General features: G+C 36.7%; 1 protein-coding gene across 8 annotated transcripts in view; it reads right to left on the minus strand.

The window, feature by feature from the left end:
* WDFY3 (WD repeat and FYVE domain containing 3) overlaps positions 1-18138 on the minus strand; it is a 275458-nt gene that overhangs the window by 90075 nt on the left and 167245 nt on the right. For all 8 annotated transcript variants that reach the window (XM_055086060.1, XM_028492000.2, XM_028492001.2 and 5 more), the window contains 9 exons: positions 16610-16722; positions 14139-14370; positions 12623-12723; positions 12257-12475; positions 8283-8464; positions 6200-6431; positions 4686-4846; positions 2188-2299; positions 529-719 (listed from right to left, as the gene is read on the minus strand). In XM_055086060.1, coding sequence (XP_054942035.1) covers positions 529-719; positions 2188-2299; positions 4686-4846; positions 6200-6431; positions 8283-8464; positions 12257-12475; positions 12623-12723; positions 14139-14370; positions 16610-16722 — 1543 coding nt within the window. The remainder of the gene's footprint in view (positions 1-528; positions 720-2187; positions 2300-4685; positions 4847-6199; positions 6432-8282; positions 8465-12256; positions 12476-12622; positions 12724-14138; positions 14371-16609; positions 16723-18138) is intronic.

The raw sequence follows: 18138 nt of genomic DNA on the forward strand, positions 1-18138 counted from the left end.
AAGAAGGCATTTGTACTTCATCTACACTAGAGGAATTTAATCTTGCTCCAAATACGTGTTCCTCTTCTTATAAGTAACTTTCTGCCTAAAACTAGTAGAGATTGTAAATACATGAACACAACATATTTTTAATCCCACATGCGTTTTCAGGACTAGTAATGGCACACAGTGGCTCTCACATGCCCTAGGTAAGTAAGGAGGTGTGGGGAGTAAAAGATGACTGGGTGTGGAGGGGAGAAACGAGGTTAAGGAGGAGAACTCTGGATCTATTACCAACTTGGCAGTCTCTAGAGCAGGTGGTAATATGACCCGATTTCATTTAATTCCTGTTTCCACAGAAAAAAATAACTCCAAACTAACAACTTATATTCTCACTCGAAATATGTTAGTTTTAATAAAAACTACCAACTTCTAAAGTTTACTTGGACAATACTATTTTTCCAGAGTTTGAAACTACATGAAGTACAATGAAAATTAGAAGATTTTTAATGCAAAGTAAAGTGAAGACCAGGCTTTATGGTTACAAACCTGGTAGCCCTTGATTCTTTCCATCTCTTTGCTGGCTAGTGGGTTACTCTTGACCACACAAACCAGGGCCTTGACTGCTGCATATAGCCCTTCCACATCAGAAGCCATGGCCACCAGGCCCAGGATGGCTGCAGCTCCACCAATGTACTGCAAAGTAGTGGCAACAGGCTTAGGAACAAATGTTCTTACTCCTGATTAAAAGACAGTGAAAAATAATTAAAATAAATTCCCCACTGTAAACAAGAACTGAATAAATCATCTTCAGAAATATTTAATTAATTATAAATTATACCTAAAAACAAAAAAACCCTTCTATCCTAAAACAAAAATTCTAGGGCTTCCCTGGTGGCGCAGTGGTTGAGAGTCCACCTGCCGATGCAGGGGACACGGGTTCGTGCCCCGGTCCGGGAAGATTCCACATGCTGCGGAGCGGCTGGGCCCGTGAGCCATGGCCGCTGAGCCTGCGCATCTGGAGCCTGTGCTCCGCAACCGGAGAGGCCACAACAATGAGAGGCCCGCGTACCGCAAAAAAAAAAAAAAAAAAAAAAAAGACATTGTTTGAATGTCATTTGCCTACTGATCAAGATTGAGTTTTTAAAAAATAAAGCTAATATGCATTTTATATTTCTGTGTGCTCTGTAGTATCCACAATACTTTCATATATTATGGCATTGGATTTTGAAAGCTACCTTCTAAGGTAATTAGGGCCAGTATTACTAGTTTGTAGATAAGAAAATTGACATCCATGGAGCTCAATGTCTGGCTTAAATCCACACAGTGACAGAATAGGGGTTAGAACCTAAATCTCTGAACTCTTCATTCACTGCTCTTTCTACTATACCACAATGCTGCTGTATTTTCTCAAAGAACATAGAGCAGTGCTCAGTAAATATTTGCTGAATCGAAAAAAAGAAAAACTACCATGTGCCTTAGCATAAAGGAAACTTTTATCAATGCAACATAGCCAAAAAAGAAAAACAAAGTTAAAAGATGTGCACATTGCTGGGACAATAACAATCGCCTGATAAACATGGAGGACGCTGACCAGCACAACACTTTTGTTTATTTTAAAAGGAACCAATATTCTGTACTGATTTGCACATTAAAATACATAATTGCTAGTTCTGAATTTTAGATGGCCTGATTGGGTTATGTCTCAAAATTCTATCTAACCAAAACAATCAATTCTTTCTAAGCAGACACTGGGTAAGAGGCTCTGCAGCTCTGACTTTTATTATAGTTGGATCCACAGTGCTCACACTCTGAAGCTCTTATTTCTAGCTCATTTCCAAATAAAAAGCACCAAGAGTGTCACCACTGCAGCACCAAACCATGTAACAATAGCAATCATCAGTATTTCCAAGTCTTTACATCTGTCCCTAAATGTAGTGTGACCTTTACCTTGAAATTATGTAGAAGTATACAGTCAATGCTCATCAGTGTTGACAAAAGAGGGGAAAAGTTAATGGAATTCTATAAAAGATTATAATTTTTAAAGCTGACTGGAGTTTGGGATTGACATTAATCTCTAAATATTGTAAGAACATTACAGGTCAGCACTATCGAATATGAACTTAAACACCACACTCAAGTGAAGAAAGTGAACGCGGGTTTGAAGGCAAATAAAGAAGTCTGAAAGACAAAGGCAATTTGACTCACCCAAGTATCCAATCAGAGTAGCCCCAATTGTCCGTGCTGGTCCATTAAGATGCCCTGCTGAGTTGTGTATCAACTTCACAGGAGTGGCATTCTCATGGGAGGAAATGCCTAACTGAAGAATAGGAAAGGGAAAAATGTAACTATACAGGAACAGTCTGAACATTTTGACTGGAAAAGGAAAAAGAACATGATGGGGAACATATCTTTTCTCTCTCTCCATACAGAATATTAAAAACAAGAGCATTCATTTTTTTTTAAATGTGCAAATACTTCCAAAGGTGTGGAAACTCAGAGGTACCTGAGTAGACTCAGTTAAATACAGTCTACTGAGAGAAAGATGGTGAGGGGGTCTTGGGAAACAGCCTCAGGGGTCCTTCTGAATGAGACTCTGTTGTGGTTTAAAGGTTCTTATCACTTGCTGCCTCACAGTATTTCTGATTAGTGAATATAATACTTGCTTTACTCCATAGCCAAGTAAATGTCACATAGATTATCCAAAAGTTTATGGATAAAACATGCCCTGTACACAAAATAAATGTTAAATTTTGCACATACATATACAATGTGCTTTTAAAGCAAATATAAGGCATAGACTTAATTCTGTTGTTACTAGTAGAATAAATTTATGTGGTTAACATTCCTTAGAAGATTTTATATATATATATATATATATATATATATATATATATATATTCACAGGCAAACCTCTGCACAAGAGCTTGTCAATACTTACTGTTCCCAAATCCGTTCCCTTCCAGCCTCTTGATTTCCTTCCCCTTAGCTTTGCCTCCTCTAATCAGCCAAACCTTAGAAGATTTTATATATATATATATATATATATATATTCACAGGCAAACCTCTGCACAAGAGCTTGTCAATACTTACTGTTCCCAAATCCGTTCCCTTCCAGCCTCTTGATTTCCTTCCCCTTAGCTTTGCCTCCTCTAATCAGCCAAAACATCTTGTCAAGCTCACTGATGACTTCCAGCTTCCTAAACCCGATGGCCAACCTTCATCTTTATGACTGCTCTAACACATCTGCCACAGTGAATAAGACTTCTACAACACCAGATTCTCCTAGGTTTTCTCCATTCTTGCTGGCTCCGTAGTCTTTTCTGCTGGTTCTTCATCATCTTCCCAACGCTGTCACACTGGAATGTCCCAGGTCTCCGTCTGTAAACCTTTCCTCATCTCCATCTCCATCTACTCTTTGGTAAGTGTACCTAGTCTTGTGGCCTTAACACCACCTATGAACACCCGTGGCATTCGAACCTCTCCCCTGAACTCAGATTCATATTTCCAATGATGTCTCCCCCTAAGATGTCTAATATGTTTCTCAAACTTTTGCAAAACTTAATTCTCAGTACCTCCCCCACCCCCCAACTACTCTTCCTATAGTTTTCTCTGTATCAGAAAAAGTGACTCTACTTTTGCCTCGCCTACCCCGCAGGCCTTCTCTTCTTCTGTTTAGCCACACCTGCCTCTGTGGCAGGCATGCACTTTCCTCAGGGCCCTAGCACTTGCATTTCTGGAATGCAAACCCCACCTGCCCATACATGCATCTTATTCTCCATATTCTCATGCTTTGCTGCCTCATCTGTTTCAAAAGGCTGTTCCAATTTCACCTTCTCAGTGAGGCCTCCTCTGACCATCCTACTTAAAACTATAAGCTTCGGGGCTTCCCTGGTGGCGCAGTGGTTGAGAATCTGCCTGCCAATGCAGGGGACACGGGTTCAATTCCTGGTCTGGGAAGATCCCACATGCTGCGGAGCAACTGGGCCCGTGAGCCACAATTACTGAGCCTGCGCATCTGGAGCCTGTGCTCCGCAACAAGAGAGGCCGCGATAGTGAGAGGCCCCGCGCAGCGCGATGAAGAGTGGCCCCCGCTTTCCACAACTGGAGAAAGCCCTCACATAGAAACGAAGACCCAACACAGCCATAAATAAATAAATAAATAAAAATTTAAAAAAAAAACAAAAAAACAAACTATAAGCTTCTTTCTCTCACCTTTCCTGCTTTATTTTTCCACATAGCACTCTTTATCTTCTAACATACTCTATGATCAGGTTATTTCTTTAGTTATTATTGTATGCCTCTTCCACTAGAATGTAAGAGCCTTAATAAAGGCAGGGATTTTCTCTTTATCTACTGCTATGTCATGAACAAAATGGTGCCCGGCATTTAGTAGGTTATCCAGAAAAAAATTACAGCCTTAAAAATAGCAATTGTTTCCTTTAGTTTCCTAAAGTTCGATTTCTTAATTGCCAATAAATATATAAGAATTAATATAAACTATGCACTTGAATTCTCACTCTTCCAAATTAAACTATATATCTAAATATGTTTTGGCTTAAATTCAAAGGCAAATAAACCAAAACAATGTATGAAAGGCACTGTTTTTAGCAACCACTCATACTTGTGTGGTGCTCAGAAGGAAGCTCTGGAACATCTTTCCAGTGAGAATCAGCAGCAGCCCACTGGGGAATCAATCTGCTTACCTGTTTAGCGATGGCTTTGCTGTCCAACTTGTTGTACACTTTCCGGATTCTTGCCACTGTTAGGGCGGACACAGACAGTGCATAAAGGCCAAATGACACCTTTTCCTCTGGTACTAACGACACAGGAGACGGGACCACACCTTCGGATTTTGCATCTTTACCTTCAAAAGAAGAATAATCCTTTTCAAAATCATCAGTTTTTCTCCTGATCCTAACACAACTTTTATATTCTTATTATCATTTTTAAATGGGTAGCCTTGAAAATCTTTTAAAGTGGAACAAGGGAGCTAAGTTTAAAAACTATTTAATTTCCAGCTCTTCATTTATTTCTTTAATTAGAAAATAAGGAAAAGCATCCAGTCATAAAGCTTTACATCCTAAGTTTTACTCTTAAAATAAACTTAATATACAGCATAATGTAAAGGAAGAGGAAGAGTTTTAACTGTTACCAAACAAATCACAAAACACTTCCCCTTGGTTCCAAGGAACAAGGGAATGAAAATGAGTGGAATGTCTATGAGCTTTGTAGCACTAGGTCTCCTTCCTAATGAGAGCCCTCAAATATGCCTCTCTTTATTCTTCCAGACATGGCAAAGTAGTTTTAAAGCAAGATGGTTTAAGTTTGAACCTCTGCTTTATCGCTTAAAAGCTGTGTGACCTGTACATCGCTGCACCTCAGTTTTCTCATCTGTAAAATGGGGATGAAAACAACAGCCCCTAAGTCCCAGTGTTTTGAGGTGATGAATAAATACTTGTGAAGGGCTCAGAGTAGCTATGTCCTTCATGCATATTAACTTATTCAGCACACATTAAGTGCTCAGTCAGTGTTAGCTATTACCAGACACTATCTGAATCAAGAACCTGAGTGAAAGGGAAATTACTTAGCCCTAAGATTATTACCATATACAACCTATTTGTCCCAACTCTTCTGAGAACTTTGGCAGAGTGAGAACAAGGGAATGGAAGACATCATTTGGAAAGAGTACTACAAAGGAACTGTAGCTTAACATCAACTCTCTGATTCTAAATTCCTTTTGGGAGAATGGATAAGAGAAGTGGACTGCAGGAATAAAGAGACGAGGAAAATTGATGTTAACTGGTCTAACCTAAAGAATACACGTATGTGTTTTCTAGACCCATCTTTCTTTCCTTTAACCAGAGTAGATATACTTGAAACTGCTTCATGTAATAGGAGAAATGACAGAGAGAAGAAGGCTAGTGTTAGACTGTTAGAAAGTATATACCCACATCTTGGGGCCAACAAGAGAAACTGGAAAACTAGTGACTAGGCATGAAGACAAGAAACAAGAAAGCATAGGATGACCAGTGGAGGAGAGCATTTTGAATAGGAGTGAGTGGTCAATAGTATCATGCTGAAGGAAAGTGGAGGAGAAGGCCCTTTTTTGGGATAAATGTAATGTATAACCTAATCTACACATATGCACTTATTCATGCATCTATACCACAGGAGGTAAGTTTTATACAACTATATGAACAAAGAATATGTTACTCACATGGCATACATACGGCCTGAAAGCTTCCAACGTAATTTGGTCCTAGTTCATAAATGGTAGTAACATTTGAAGGAGGTAAAACTTCTTCTACAAAGTGCGTGGGTCCCAAGCGCCAAACCAACGAAGCAATTTGGCGTTGGGCAGGCGGAGTACCAATGTATGCATAGACTGTGCTAACCACCGGTGGATTGGCAGAGCCTGAGCCCCCGGGAGTACTGTGAACATAATGCAGCTATAAAGAAAATGAAAGCAAATGTGTGAAATTCAACCCAAAACACTTTCACCAGGAAAATAACCACTTTTTGTGTATATTTTCATTATCCCAAGGCCATACAACTTTATGAATGTACAAAAGCTATTGAGCAGAGAAACATAAGGGCAGGCCAAGATTCTAGAACCCGATCAGCAAGTTGGAAATTTGTAATCCAACTCTGTAATACAGATTAATACAGATAAACTATCTAAAGCTAGAAAGGGCAACAGTCAAATATAGGGATTCTGTTACTATCTGGTTGGTTTGCATACCAAATTAACGATGCTGCTATGAAATTTTCAGGTTGATATAAAAACAGCTTTCCAACTATGATATTCAGGCAGTCTTGAAGTTAGTTATGATACCTTCAGTATGAGTCTGTTAAATAAAATTATTCATGCAAAGTGTTTTATAATGGGTAAAGGGCTATAAAAGTATTAGAAAAATAGTCTATGTTATAATTTATACACAAATGGTTTAATCTCAGTGAAAAACATATTCTCAGATTTGAAATTACACTGACAAGATGCTTAAATTATCATTCAATTCATTACAATAAATATATAATTAGAGTGTAAGAGGTTAGGAAATCAAGTTGCTTCTTGCGGTACAGGCAGCTTTCATCACTTGACAGAATGAGTAACATTCCCATAGACTGTTTTGTCATAACACTGTCCTAGCTTCAGATCATATCTATTATTCCATATATTAAAGAACAACTCCTTGTGATGTTAATAGTATGAGTATGAAGACCAACATTTGACCTAACGTTGGTTTCACAGACTGTGACTTCTCACAGGCACAGTAATGATGATGATGTAAATATATTAATAATAAATCTCCTACCTCTCAATTCTAGAATTTGAGGACATTTTTATTTTCAATGATACGAAAAATAATGAAGGAGCAACCTACTAAAGAACCTACAAGCCCATTTCAAACACAATCCTGTATACAAAGAAAACAAATGACTATTCCCAGAGTTCATTTTAGGGTTTATCATACTGAAACACAATGTCACAATAAAATATCGTTAAGGAAGGAAATGTATTCAAAAAGGCTGCCCACTTCACTGCTTTTTAAACTTCAATTCACACAAAAGGTAGACCTTTGCTGCTTCTTTTAAGTGATATCACTATAAAAATGGATACCATCTTTTAGAAGTTAAAGAATTTTAAGAGCTTGCTAGCTCAATTCGGTAGAAAGTAACTGGTAGCATTCATCCTGATTCACAAAAGGAACTTCTGATTCTTTACTGGTTGCTTTAATTCTCTTGCCTCTCCTCTGAATACTGTAGTACAGCTATCTAGAGTAATATTTATACATTCATTTATTCAACAAACAATAAGGGAACACCTTATTACTATTATTATCAGGGACTAATCTGGGTGATCTGAAAACAAGGATGAATAAAAACAGTTCCAGCTCTAAAGGAGCACAGAATCTACTGGATTGCATACAGTAATAACAATGAAGTGACAAAATACTGTGTTCATCATTTATTTAATTTAGGCATCCATCTGGTTTCCAACCATCCAACTGGTTTCTCTCTGGTAAAAAAGCACTTAACAATCTGGCTCAAGCACTGACATATTCACTAACATCTTTAGTACCCTGTAACCCCTCCTTTCGAGTCTTTTCTAATCAAGTAGCTTGAATTAACCAGCCACATGACTCTCACATATTGTTTAAATGGGTACTGAAGGTCAACTTAAAATTAAGACCGCAATTTAAAACAATACTCCTGCAAACACACATACAGGCAAACACACCCACCCCTAAACTATCTTATACAAGCAGGTTGAGATTTATAAGCACAAGTACGCGCACCTTCACGGTGCTGACAAGCTGTCCGTCAATGTAGAGGGTGGCAGTGCTGTTCTTCAGCATCCCTTTGCTCATAACCAGAACCAGATGATGCCACTGTCCCTCAATGATCAGTTCTCCACAGCGGAAGCGAGCGCAGCATGGCAGAATCTCATAAAAAGAGGATTCTTCACTAAAATCATCAACTAAAATGAAGAGGGAAAGGAAATTAAAAACTTAGCATCATCCTCATTCTAACAATTATTCATATCTAGACTTTGACTCTATGTTAAAATAATATGATGACGATGTAAATGAAAATACCCCATTCATTCAATAACTTTACCTAAAACCTGGGATATATTGTGCTTTGTTCTGTTCAAGATACATACAGTTATAAGCAAAAAAAGTTATAATAACTAACGAAATAAAAAATAAATAAAATAGTAAAATAAACTTAACAATAGACAACAAAAAGAGATTGGTTGATTATTACCTGTCATGGTCTGTTATAAAAGGTCTTTTAAAATCCTAGTTTGAGATGCATTTGATTATAGCACTGGTTAAACAAACAACCAAGAAAATTAAAAATTTTATTCTTGCTTTATGCTCTCAATGATACAAGGGGGCAACTATCTGTTTTTAGTTTGTGGTTGTACCGCCCTGACCCTTGTCTAACAATAGCTGGTAGTAAGGAGGTGATTTATGGATTGGAAAGGTATTTTTTTGGTCCAAGTTTCCTGCTTTACCTGACAACTCTGGTGATTTGCTAACATTTGCAATCACTCTTGACTCTAATCTGGCTTGCCTCTGCTACCCTGTATGTTGCCAAATCATGCCAGGAAATAATGAGTTAAGTATTAACTTAATGTTAAGATAGTTAAAAATTAATTTATCTTTAATAAGAATTCAAGAGAAGGTGGGACAGCAGCAGGAATCCAGATGTTAAGAATTCATTCCTTCCCCCACCCCAAGAAAAATTTTTAAAAAGAGCTAATCTTAACCATGTATCTTAAAGCAGACTCACCGGTTTTCAGTACAAGCACATATAATATACTGAAAATTAAAAGTTTAAATTATTTGAAGAAAGAATCACAAATAAAATATTCCACTTCTGGAATCTTAAAATATTTGCATATACTGAAATGCCAAGATTATTATTTTTTAATTAATTAATTAATTTTTGGCTGCATTGGGTCTTCGTTGCTGTGCTCGGGCTTCCTCTAGTTGTGGTGAGCAGGGGCTACTCTTCGTTGTGGTGCATGGGCTTCTCACTGCGGTGGCTTCTCTTGTTGCAAAGCATGGGCTCTAGGCACGCGGGCTTCAGTAGTTGTGGCACATGGGCTCAGTAGTTGTGGCTCATGGGCTCTAGAGCACAGGCTCAGTAGTTGTGGCACATGGACTTAGCTGCTCCGTGGCATGTGGGATCTTCCTGGATCAGGGATCGAACCCATGTGCCCTGAATCTCACCGTTGTGGCCACTCCCGTTGCGAAGCACAGGCTCCGGACGCGCAGGCTCAGCGGCCATGGCTCACGGGCCTAGCCGCTCCGCGGCATGTGGGATCTTCCCGGACCGGGACACAAACCCGTGTCCCCTGCATCGGCAGGCGTACTCTCAACCACTGCGCCACCAGGGAAGCCCTGGCAGGTGGATTCTTAACCACTGTGCCACCAGGGAAGTCCCCCAAGATTATATTTTTAAATGACAATTCAGAAGATACATCTACTGATGAGTTAAGACCACTACACAAAGATAGCATCTTATCCATAGGTGACCTAATTAGGAAGAGACTTGAATAAACTAGGCAAAAAGCAGGGTCAAATAGCTTTGAAAGGTCTAGTGTTATGGACCAAGGGATGCGAATGAAAAGATAAAAGGTTATGGGTGAAACCAAGAACTGTTCCCTCTCCCTTCCCTGGTTATTAGACTTAATCTTCTTGAGAACTGTAGAAGATATTACTTATAAAAATTTTCTGAGAGCTTCACATTCTGACTGAGGCTTAAACTAAGATATACCCAGCATTCAGTGGTGTGTCAGGATATTTGGCAAGCCAGCTGGTTTCTGACAGCTCTTAGTTACCTAGGCATCTTAATGGACTATAGCTGTTCAGAGGACAGATGCTTGTAACAGTAGCATCGTTTGTATTACTAAGGTATATGTTACTATAATTTCTAGTTATATATAGACTATCGTAGTCTTGAAAATTACATTTAGTGAAAATGATATAGTTAGAAAACATTTTTTATTGAAATATCCCTAGATCTAATCCTAACTTTTCCATTAAATTCTATCTTCTTTCCAAATTTTCCATTATTATTCACTTTTCTCATTATTTCCCTTTCAAGTCATCTGTGTTTTTCTTCCTTTATTTTTCCTTCTTCTCATTCATTCATTTATACTTTTATATAATATTTGTGGGCCTAATATACGCTAGGCACTATTTTTGGTGGCAGGGCCTAGATTACAAAGATAATAACATTGTGTGTGGGAACTTAACAGTTCTAGTAAGGTAGACAGACAAAAACAAAACAAAGAATTAAAATCTATGAAATCCAGATAAGTGATAAAGAATATTAAACAAAGGCTATGACAGTGGATATAGGGAGGAAAGGAAGATTCAAGAAATGTTAAGGAGGCATAATACAGTAAGACTTAGTAGAAGGGGTGGTATTTTCAAGGATGACTTGAGGTTTCTAGATGGGATAACTGCTAGTGAGGGTGTCATTTACCAAGACAGGAAAATAGAAGGAGATACAGATTTTAAGAACAAATATTACAGTTTGAATTCTTTCAGGAGGACTATTCATATTAAGATATCTAATATGCAGTTGAAAATATGAGGACAAAGCCTGGGACACAGACATATTAAAATTTTTTAACTTCAGAGTCCCTGAGGGTAAAAAGACTTAATGCTAAAAGAAACTGATGTTTTCTCATGAAGAACAGGTTGAGTACAAAGACTAAACATAGGAGCTTGAAGAATACTAATTTTAAGGGGAAGATGGAAGAGAAAGCTGTTGAAAGAAATTGCAAGAGAGGTCAGAGAAATAGTGAAAGAACAAGGAATGGGTATCTCAAATTGAAGACTGCAGATAGCTTTAATTAGGAAGAAAACATCAATAGGATCAAATGCCACAAAAGGGGCAAATAAAGTATCCACTAGGATTTTAAAGCACTTACTGTATTGATGCCTAACTCTGTGCTGATCATGATGAAGAATCCTAAGACAAAAAGCCTTAAAATCAAACTGAGGAGCTAACCTTCATATTCAATTAATATGTGAATACCAACCGCAGGGGAAGCAATATGTGCTATTATTTTATTTAGTCAGTTAAAAGACAAAATCAGATGATAAAAAAGAGGTACATATATATATACATACACAAATGCTTATATTCAGAGCAAAGAAAATTCAGTGAACTGAGATTTCTATTTTATGTTACTTATATCATTTAGGAAGATATTCATGAATGCCTCGAGTTTGAAGTTCTACTCCATAGTAACGTAACATTATGGCATATTGGAGGGAATTAGCGAATTAGGATTATTAAATGGACTGTACTAAGTCTTGAAGGTAAGTGATGAATAAAGTAATTAAAATGTTATTGTGTCTAGCACAGAGTGGCACATATGGTAGGCAGGTGCTCAATGAATATTTATTAGTTAAGCAGAATTCACAGCCAATGAAAATCCCTACTAAAATATATTAAACAAGCATCCTGCATTCCTAGCAAAAGCTGTGATTTCTTGGCAAGTAGAGATGAATCCTTATTTTAGGAACTCTCTCCACTGTTTTCTATCTAAGTCTCTTTTGAAAGTGAAGGTGCCTTAAAATTTCACTGGTAAACAATATTCAAGATTTTATTTAACCTGTTCTATTCTGTAATAATTTAAATTAGAAAAGAATTACCAGCTGGACCTTAAAACCGACCATTAAAATGAAGTTTGCTACTTTTAATAGTCACAAGAAGCAAAAAGAAAAAGACAGATACTGACCATAGTTTTGGAGTAGTTCCTCTTTGGTGGAGACAATCAGTGATCGGTCTTTTGCTGATAGAACTATGGCAAGGCACACATAATGCTGCTCAGAAGAATTCGCTCGGCGAACAATAGTAAGAAGTCTGACAGGGTGGTTATTTGGAGGAGAACTGAAATGTTCAATGCAAAACCAGCTGGAGTAGCTTAAGCCAGATGGAGGAGGGAAGAATCTTTCACCTAAAGTGAAAACAGAAAAATAACAATGAAAGAGTTTGTGTTGACTCATATTTATATTTTTAAAAGATGCCAAGAAAAGCAAAATCTCTAAATAAAATATAATCTACTGGAAAAAAAAATCTCATAAGCAGAGAAAGTAATATTTACCAGAACCAATGCCACTGACCACGGCCCCATCGGTAAGACCTGTTGTGACGGCATTGTTTGTAGGGGCATTATGAGGGGCCAAACTGGGCAGGAACAGGCAGCTGTTAAAGAAAAGAAAACGTACATATTAGAGAGCAACTGTTTTCTTCTCTTATTACTATGTACTTACCACAGTGGAATAAACTACCATTATTTAAGGGTAACCAGAGATAAGAGATCATGGAATAAGTCTGGATGCCTAACAAAGTCCTTCCCTTCTTTCAATTATGTGAGTACCAAAAGATATATTTTAAAAATCTCCATTTTAAAAAATTTAAATTAAAAAAAATCATAGTATAATTTGCACATGGTAAAATGCACCAAAGTATAACCTTGTTCAAGACATTGGAAATTTTTCATTACCGGAGAAAAATTCCCCTGTGCCCCTTTCTAGTGAGTCACTCTCCTGTTACACTGTCATGATTAGTTTTGCCCAGTCCCAAATGTTTTAATTCATTGTTCGATACTAACCCAGGACAATGTTATTAAAATACAATTTATAGTTTTAGATCAATGTAGAAGAATCCCACAAACAACCAGTATAGACATAGGTCTTTTCTCTTAGCATTTATGTCCATTTCAAGGCTGACAGACTTTATAAATACACTCTTCTAGATTCGCTATAGATTCTTTTTTTAAATGATTAATATACTTTATTATAGAACATTTTTTAACTTATTTTTTATAAGCAGAGGAGAATCTCTCTCTCTTTTTGTTTTTCACCATGTGGCTTATGGGATCTCAGTTCCCCAAACCACAGACTGAACTCAGGCGAAGGCAGTGAAAGCCCGGAATCTTAACCACTAGGCCACCAGGGAACTCCCTAGATTCTTTATTTGTTACTTCTGCTATTAAAGTTTTTTCTGCCACTTCAAAGTATTTATTCATTTAATGTGATAGTAACTGAATACTTATAATGTACAAAATACTAGTACTTATAATGTATAAGATACTAAGTTAAGAAATTTGAGAGAAAAAAGGACAAAACCTAGCCAAAGAGCTTTTAATCTAATTTTAATTTGCATATTATCTGTAACTTTATTGTACTAAATCAGAGGTTGACAAACATTTTCTAGAGCAGGCCAGAGCATAAATATTTTATGCTTTGCAGACAAGATAGCCTCCATCATGACTTTGCAGTCTAGCATGAAAGCAGCCATAGATAATACATATACATAAATGAATGTGGCTGTGTTACCATGAAACTTTATTTACAAAAAAAGAGAATTTACAAAAACAGATTTGGACCGTGCACCTTAGATTGCTGACTCGTATGCCATATCAACTTATTTAGCATAATAAGTAATTAAGAACAATTAAATCCAAAAATCTTAACATGCTCAAGGAACTCAATCATTTGAAAATACATAGCATATATTAAATTTTAATCAAGTAGATTTAAAACCAAAGATCTATTTCTCAGAGGCAAGACTGAGGCATGAAATATAATAGCTTGGCTACCTGGCAAATTTCTTACCCAAACCCTTCAAGGGATGTGTCAAATTCAACAAAAGTCGGAGTAACTGATGACCCATGAAGTCTGATGTCATGTGGGGTTGTCATGGAGACCAGGCACTTCACCCTGGTCAGGGGTACAGTACTTCCTTCTGCAGATTTCACTAGGCTCTTGCTTATGCGGTAATGGTTATCTTCATGTAAGCTGAAGACACTATCAGAACCCAGACCTTCCATAGATGTGATCACACTACCTGTAAGTCAAAGAAAATCTCTTGAGAAAAATATCATATAGATTTCTAAAATAGTGACTTTAACAAGGCTGATTAATTTTACATACTACTCTTCAGTTTCAATATATACAGTAATTTTATTTTTAAACTCCAAAGCTATTATCCAGTTTTAATGTAATTTATGTTCACTTAAAAACTTAAATAGCATATGTTTTTACTTATATTTACTACTGAAGTAATAAACACATTGCAGAAATGTTGGAAACTACAGAGTACAAGTAAAGATCAGATAGAAAAAGAATAAAAATCACCAATGACCACTATCCAAGCCATTGCTACAGTAAAATTTAATTATAAGCTATACTTAATGATGTTTATAAAAACCAGATCATACTTTTATTTCACAAAGTAATTTATTATTTCTCTTTGAGAAGAAAACAAAATATTTGAGAAGTATTATAATGGAAAGAAACAGGTCATCTTTATTTTAAAAAATCAGAGATAAATAGCAGAAACTTGCTTCTCCCATTTTCTCCCCATTTTTAATTCTTCCCTTATAGCTATTAAAATTGGACACGTGATCACAAAAATACTTGAATTTTAAAATTCCTATATGCATGCAAATGGTAACAATTTTAAGAACAAAAAAATAAAATTTAAACAAGCTGTTCTATTCTTTCAGGAATACATTATAAATGTAATGGAGAAAATATTCCCTCTCAAGATAAACCACATGAATTTAATTATTTCCCTCTTAAGTGTGCTAAGCAGTCAGGCAACCATAAAAATATTTCAATATTCTTAAAGAAAGGAACTATTTTTTGTCAATTCTAAGGAACTGTGTAAAGTACAAAAACAACAACAACAAAAATATACACATGCAGGGGATGTATATTAATTGATAAGAAAAATTGAAATACTGTTTTCCAATAAAACTGTGTTGGAACTCAAAAGGTCTTAGTGTTTCCAAAACAGAGTATTCACTAATCACTGATAATAAATTGTAGGAGGAAATATTAAGGTTGAAATAATGGTTGAAGGTTGTTTAATCTCTTTGATTCTCACCTGAAAAAAAAAAGGGTTGAACTAAATGATTACTATATGCTTGAAGAACAGGCATTCTACTCTTCTAGGTTCCATTCTTTCCTGCTTCACTAGTAATGGTTATTTCAATCCATTAACACAAATGCCTTAACTATGGCTAACAACAAGACAAAATAAATTGTAAAGTTAAAACCCACCAAACTATAGAATTAACACTGGGAGGAAATCCAGGGCATCTGAGCTCTCTATTGAGAATACTCTTTTCCCACAGCTCTTGGGTGGATGGAATCTGGTGCTCCTCCATGGTCTATGCCGGATGGGTAGGCAGTGCCTACATTCTAACAGCCCCCTCTCCATCATCCTTGCATCAGCCTAATGCAAAAACTTCTCTTCCTTGGAGGTTCTGCATCAGCAATCCTATCACACATCTCTCTATGAAACTGCCACCTACTATTGCTGGCATTTCATTCTCATCTCTTCCCTGTACTAATTTTTGCCAGTGCACTGGAGGATCTCAAGGTCCACATGAACAACCTATCTAACACCTCCCTTCTGTGATCACCTTTCCTCCAATGAGCTTTACCTCTACTTTACTCCAGAGCCAAATTTTGGACACAGTCCTTTTCTTTGCTTGTCTCACCGCTCCAATTTTGATTGCCGTTACCCTACCTCATTCCTCCAGTTCACCCATTCTTTTTCTCTCACTACATTTGCTTTCTAGCCTAGCTGTTTTTCTCCAGCCCAGTGATCTATCCCTTCTCTCCCAGCCTATCACTAGCTGCTTGACTTTACTTCTTCCCCTATCTATCCTATACTCCTTGGTGTTTCTCTTTGACTACTTTTATTAGTACTTTAAATTTCCTGTCCTCCATGTCCTCCTGCACCAGCTGTCCTGCAAAGCCACAGCCTGTGAAGAGTCCAGTCAACCACTCTAGTTCAGGCAGCAAAGGCTAATTGAGAAAGCTAAAGAAATTACGGATCTTCTGAGAAAGAGGTATTCCCCCTTCCAAGGCAAGGGTTATTCAGCAAATTGTGCCACCCCTATCTGCCCGCTTCTCCAGTCAAACAATGAGATCTTATGTTTTTCTATTTAAATAACAACAAACCCTTCCCTTTCTTTTCTTTTACAGTCGAACTTCTTGAAATAATTTTCTTCCCCTACATGATTTTCATTTATAAGATAAACCAAAAAAGGGAACTTCAAAGGTCAACTTACTTCTCATCTCTGGCTCATAACTCAGTGAACTTGGTTTGTGGACCCTATATTGTTTTAGCAGTTTTTTGTCCCAGGCACCACAATTTAACGGACTTGCCAAACGTAAAAACTCCCTAAAGAAGAGAAAAGCAAAGTTACTCCTTGATTGGGAACATTATATAATTCATAAACTAAACAAACAAAAAATGTGACTTAATGAATTATAACGGACTGATTAAAAATACTAAAGCAATCTGAACAGATACTATAATATACAAGGCTAATTTTATGTTTTAATTCACCAAACAGTGAAAAGAGCACCAAGTATTGTGAAAAGTTACAAAGGAAACCTGAGGAGCATGTTCTCCTGGAATGTGATGGGCAGAAATATAGTGAATTGTCAAGGGGGTTACAAAAATAGAAGCCCTTTATATCCAGTCATTTACAGCATCATGTAAAAGGAAAAAAATTAAAAAAGGAATACTTCTCTGAATTTTCAATTCCCTACAGCAGAAAAAACAAATATTTAAAGGTCAGGTACTCTTTGCCAGTTTTTCACATAGAGTGTGATACACAATTAGCTCATAATCTATGGCTTGTCAGCAGCTAGGTGCCTGTACCATCATGTGACTTTGCATTCACCTAATTCATTCACTGTGAAAACTGAGCATGTCCAAATGGTTGGTTTCCATTGCTTCCTCTGTTTATCTAAGTAGGCAGTACAAGTTATTTAGTAAAATACAAGTATTAGGTATGAGATAGTCTCTTTTTCTCATTCATTTCTCTCCATGCTGTTTTCAAAACTTTAGGTCTCTGAATATATTCATAATGTGACAAAATGAGTAGAGACTGTGTCATTCATCTTGGTATTACTAAGGCCTGGCACACTGCCCTGTACAATACTGTTTAACAAATGTTAACCACAGAGGTTTTTCTTAGCTTGGAGTCAGTTAAAAAATATAAATTACAAATAGAGTCCAACCATTTTTAAGAAAGTTCCAAAAGTTTTATGAAAAAGGAGTACTTTAACAGCAGAAAAGTATTATTTTATTTATTTAAAAAAATATTTATTTATTTATTTATTTACACTGGGCCTTAGTTGCGGTAGGCGGGCTCCTTAGTTGCGGCTGAAAGTGACAAGATACATGAGAATATTTTTTTAAGGAGGGACAAGATGATTTAAACATTATATCTGTTTGGCTAGGTAATTTCAAGGAAAGTGTTTTTTTTTTTAAATGTTGTTTTATCCCTAAAACACAAAGCACTGTTTCTCTTATATTAAAAAAGGTTATTCAAATATACCTATTTCTTGAATGGCTAAACTGTACAAGGTATATCCACAACATGGAATACAACTCAGCAATAGAAAGAATAGAAAGAAACAAACTCTTGATACATAACAATCTAGATGCATCTCAAAGGCACTACAACAAGTGAAAAAAGCTAATCACAAAAGGTCATTTACTGTATGGTTCAATTTACATAACATTTTCAAAGTGACAAAATTACGGAGATGGAGAACAGAGTTGTTTCTAGGGGTTAGAGATGGA

Source organism: Physeter macrocephalus, chromosome 7 (genome assembly GCF_002837175.3).
Source record: "Physeter macrocephalus isolate SW-GA chromosome 7, ASM283717v5, whole genome shotgun sequence".
Lineage (NCBI taxonomy): Eukaryota > Metazoa > Chordata > Mammalia > Artiodactyla > Physeteridae > Physeter > Physeter macrocephalus.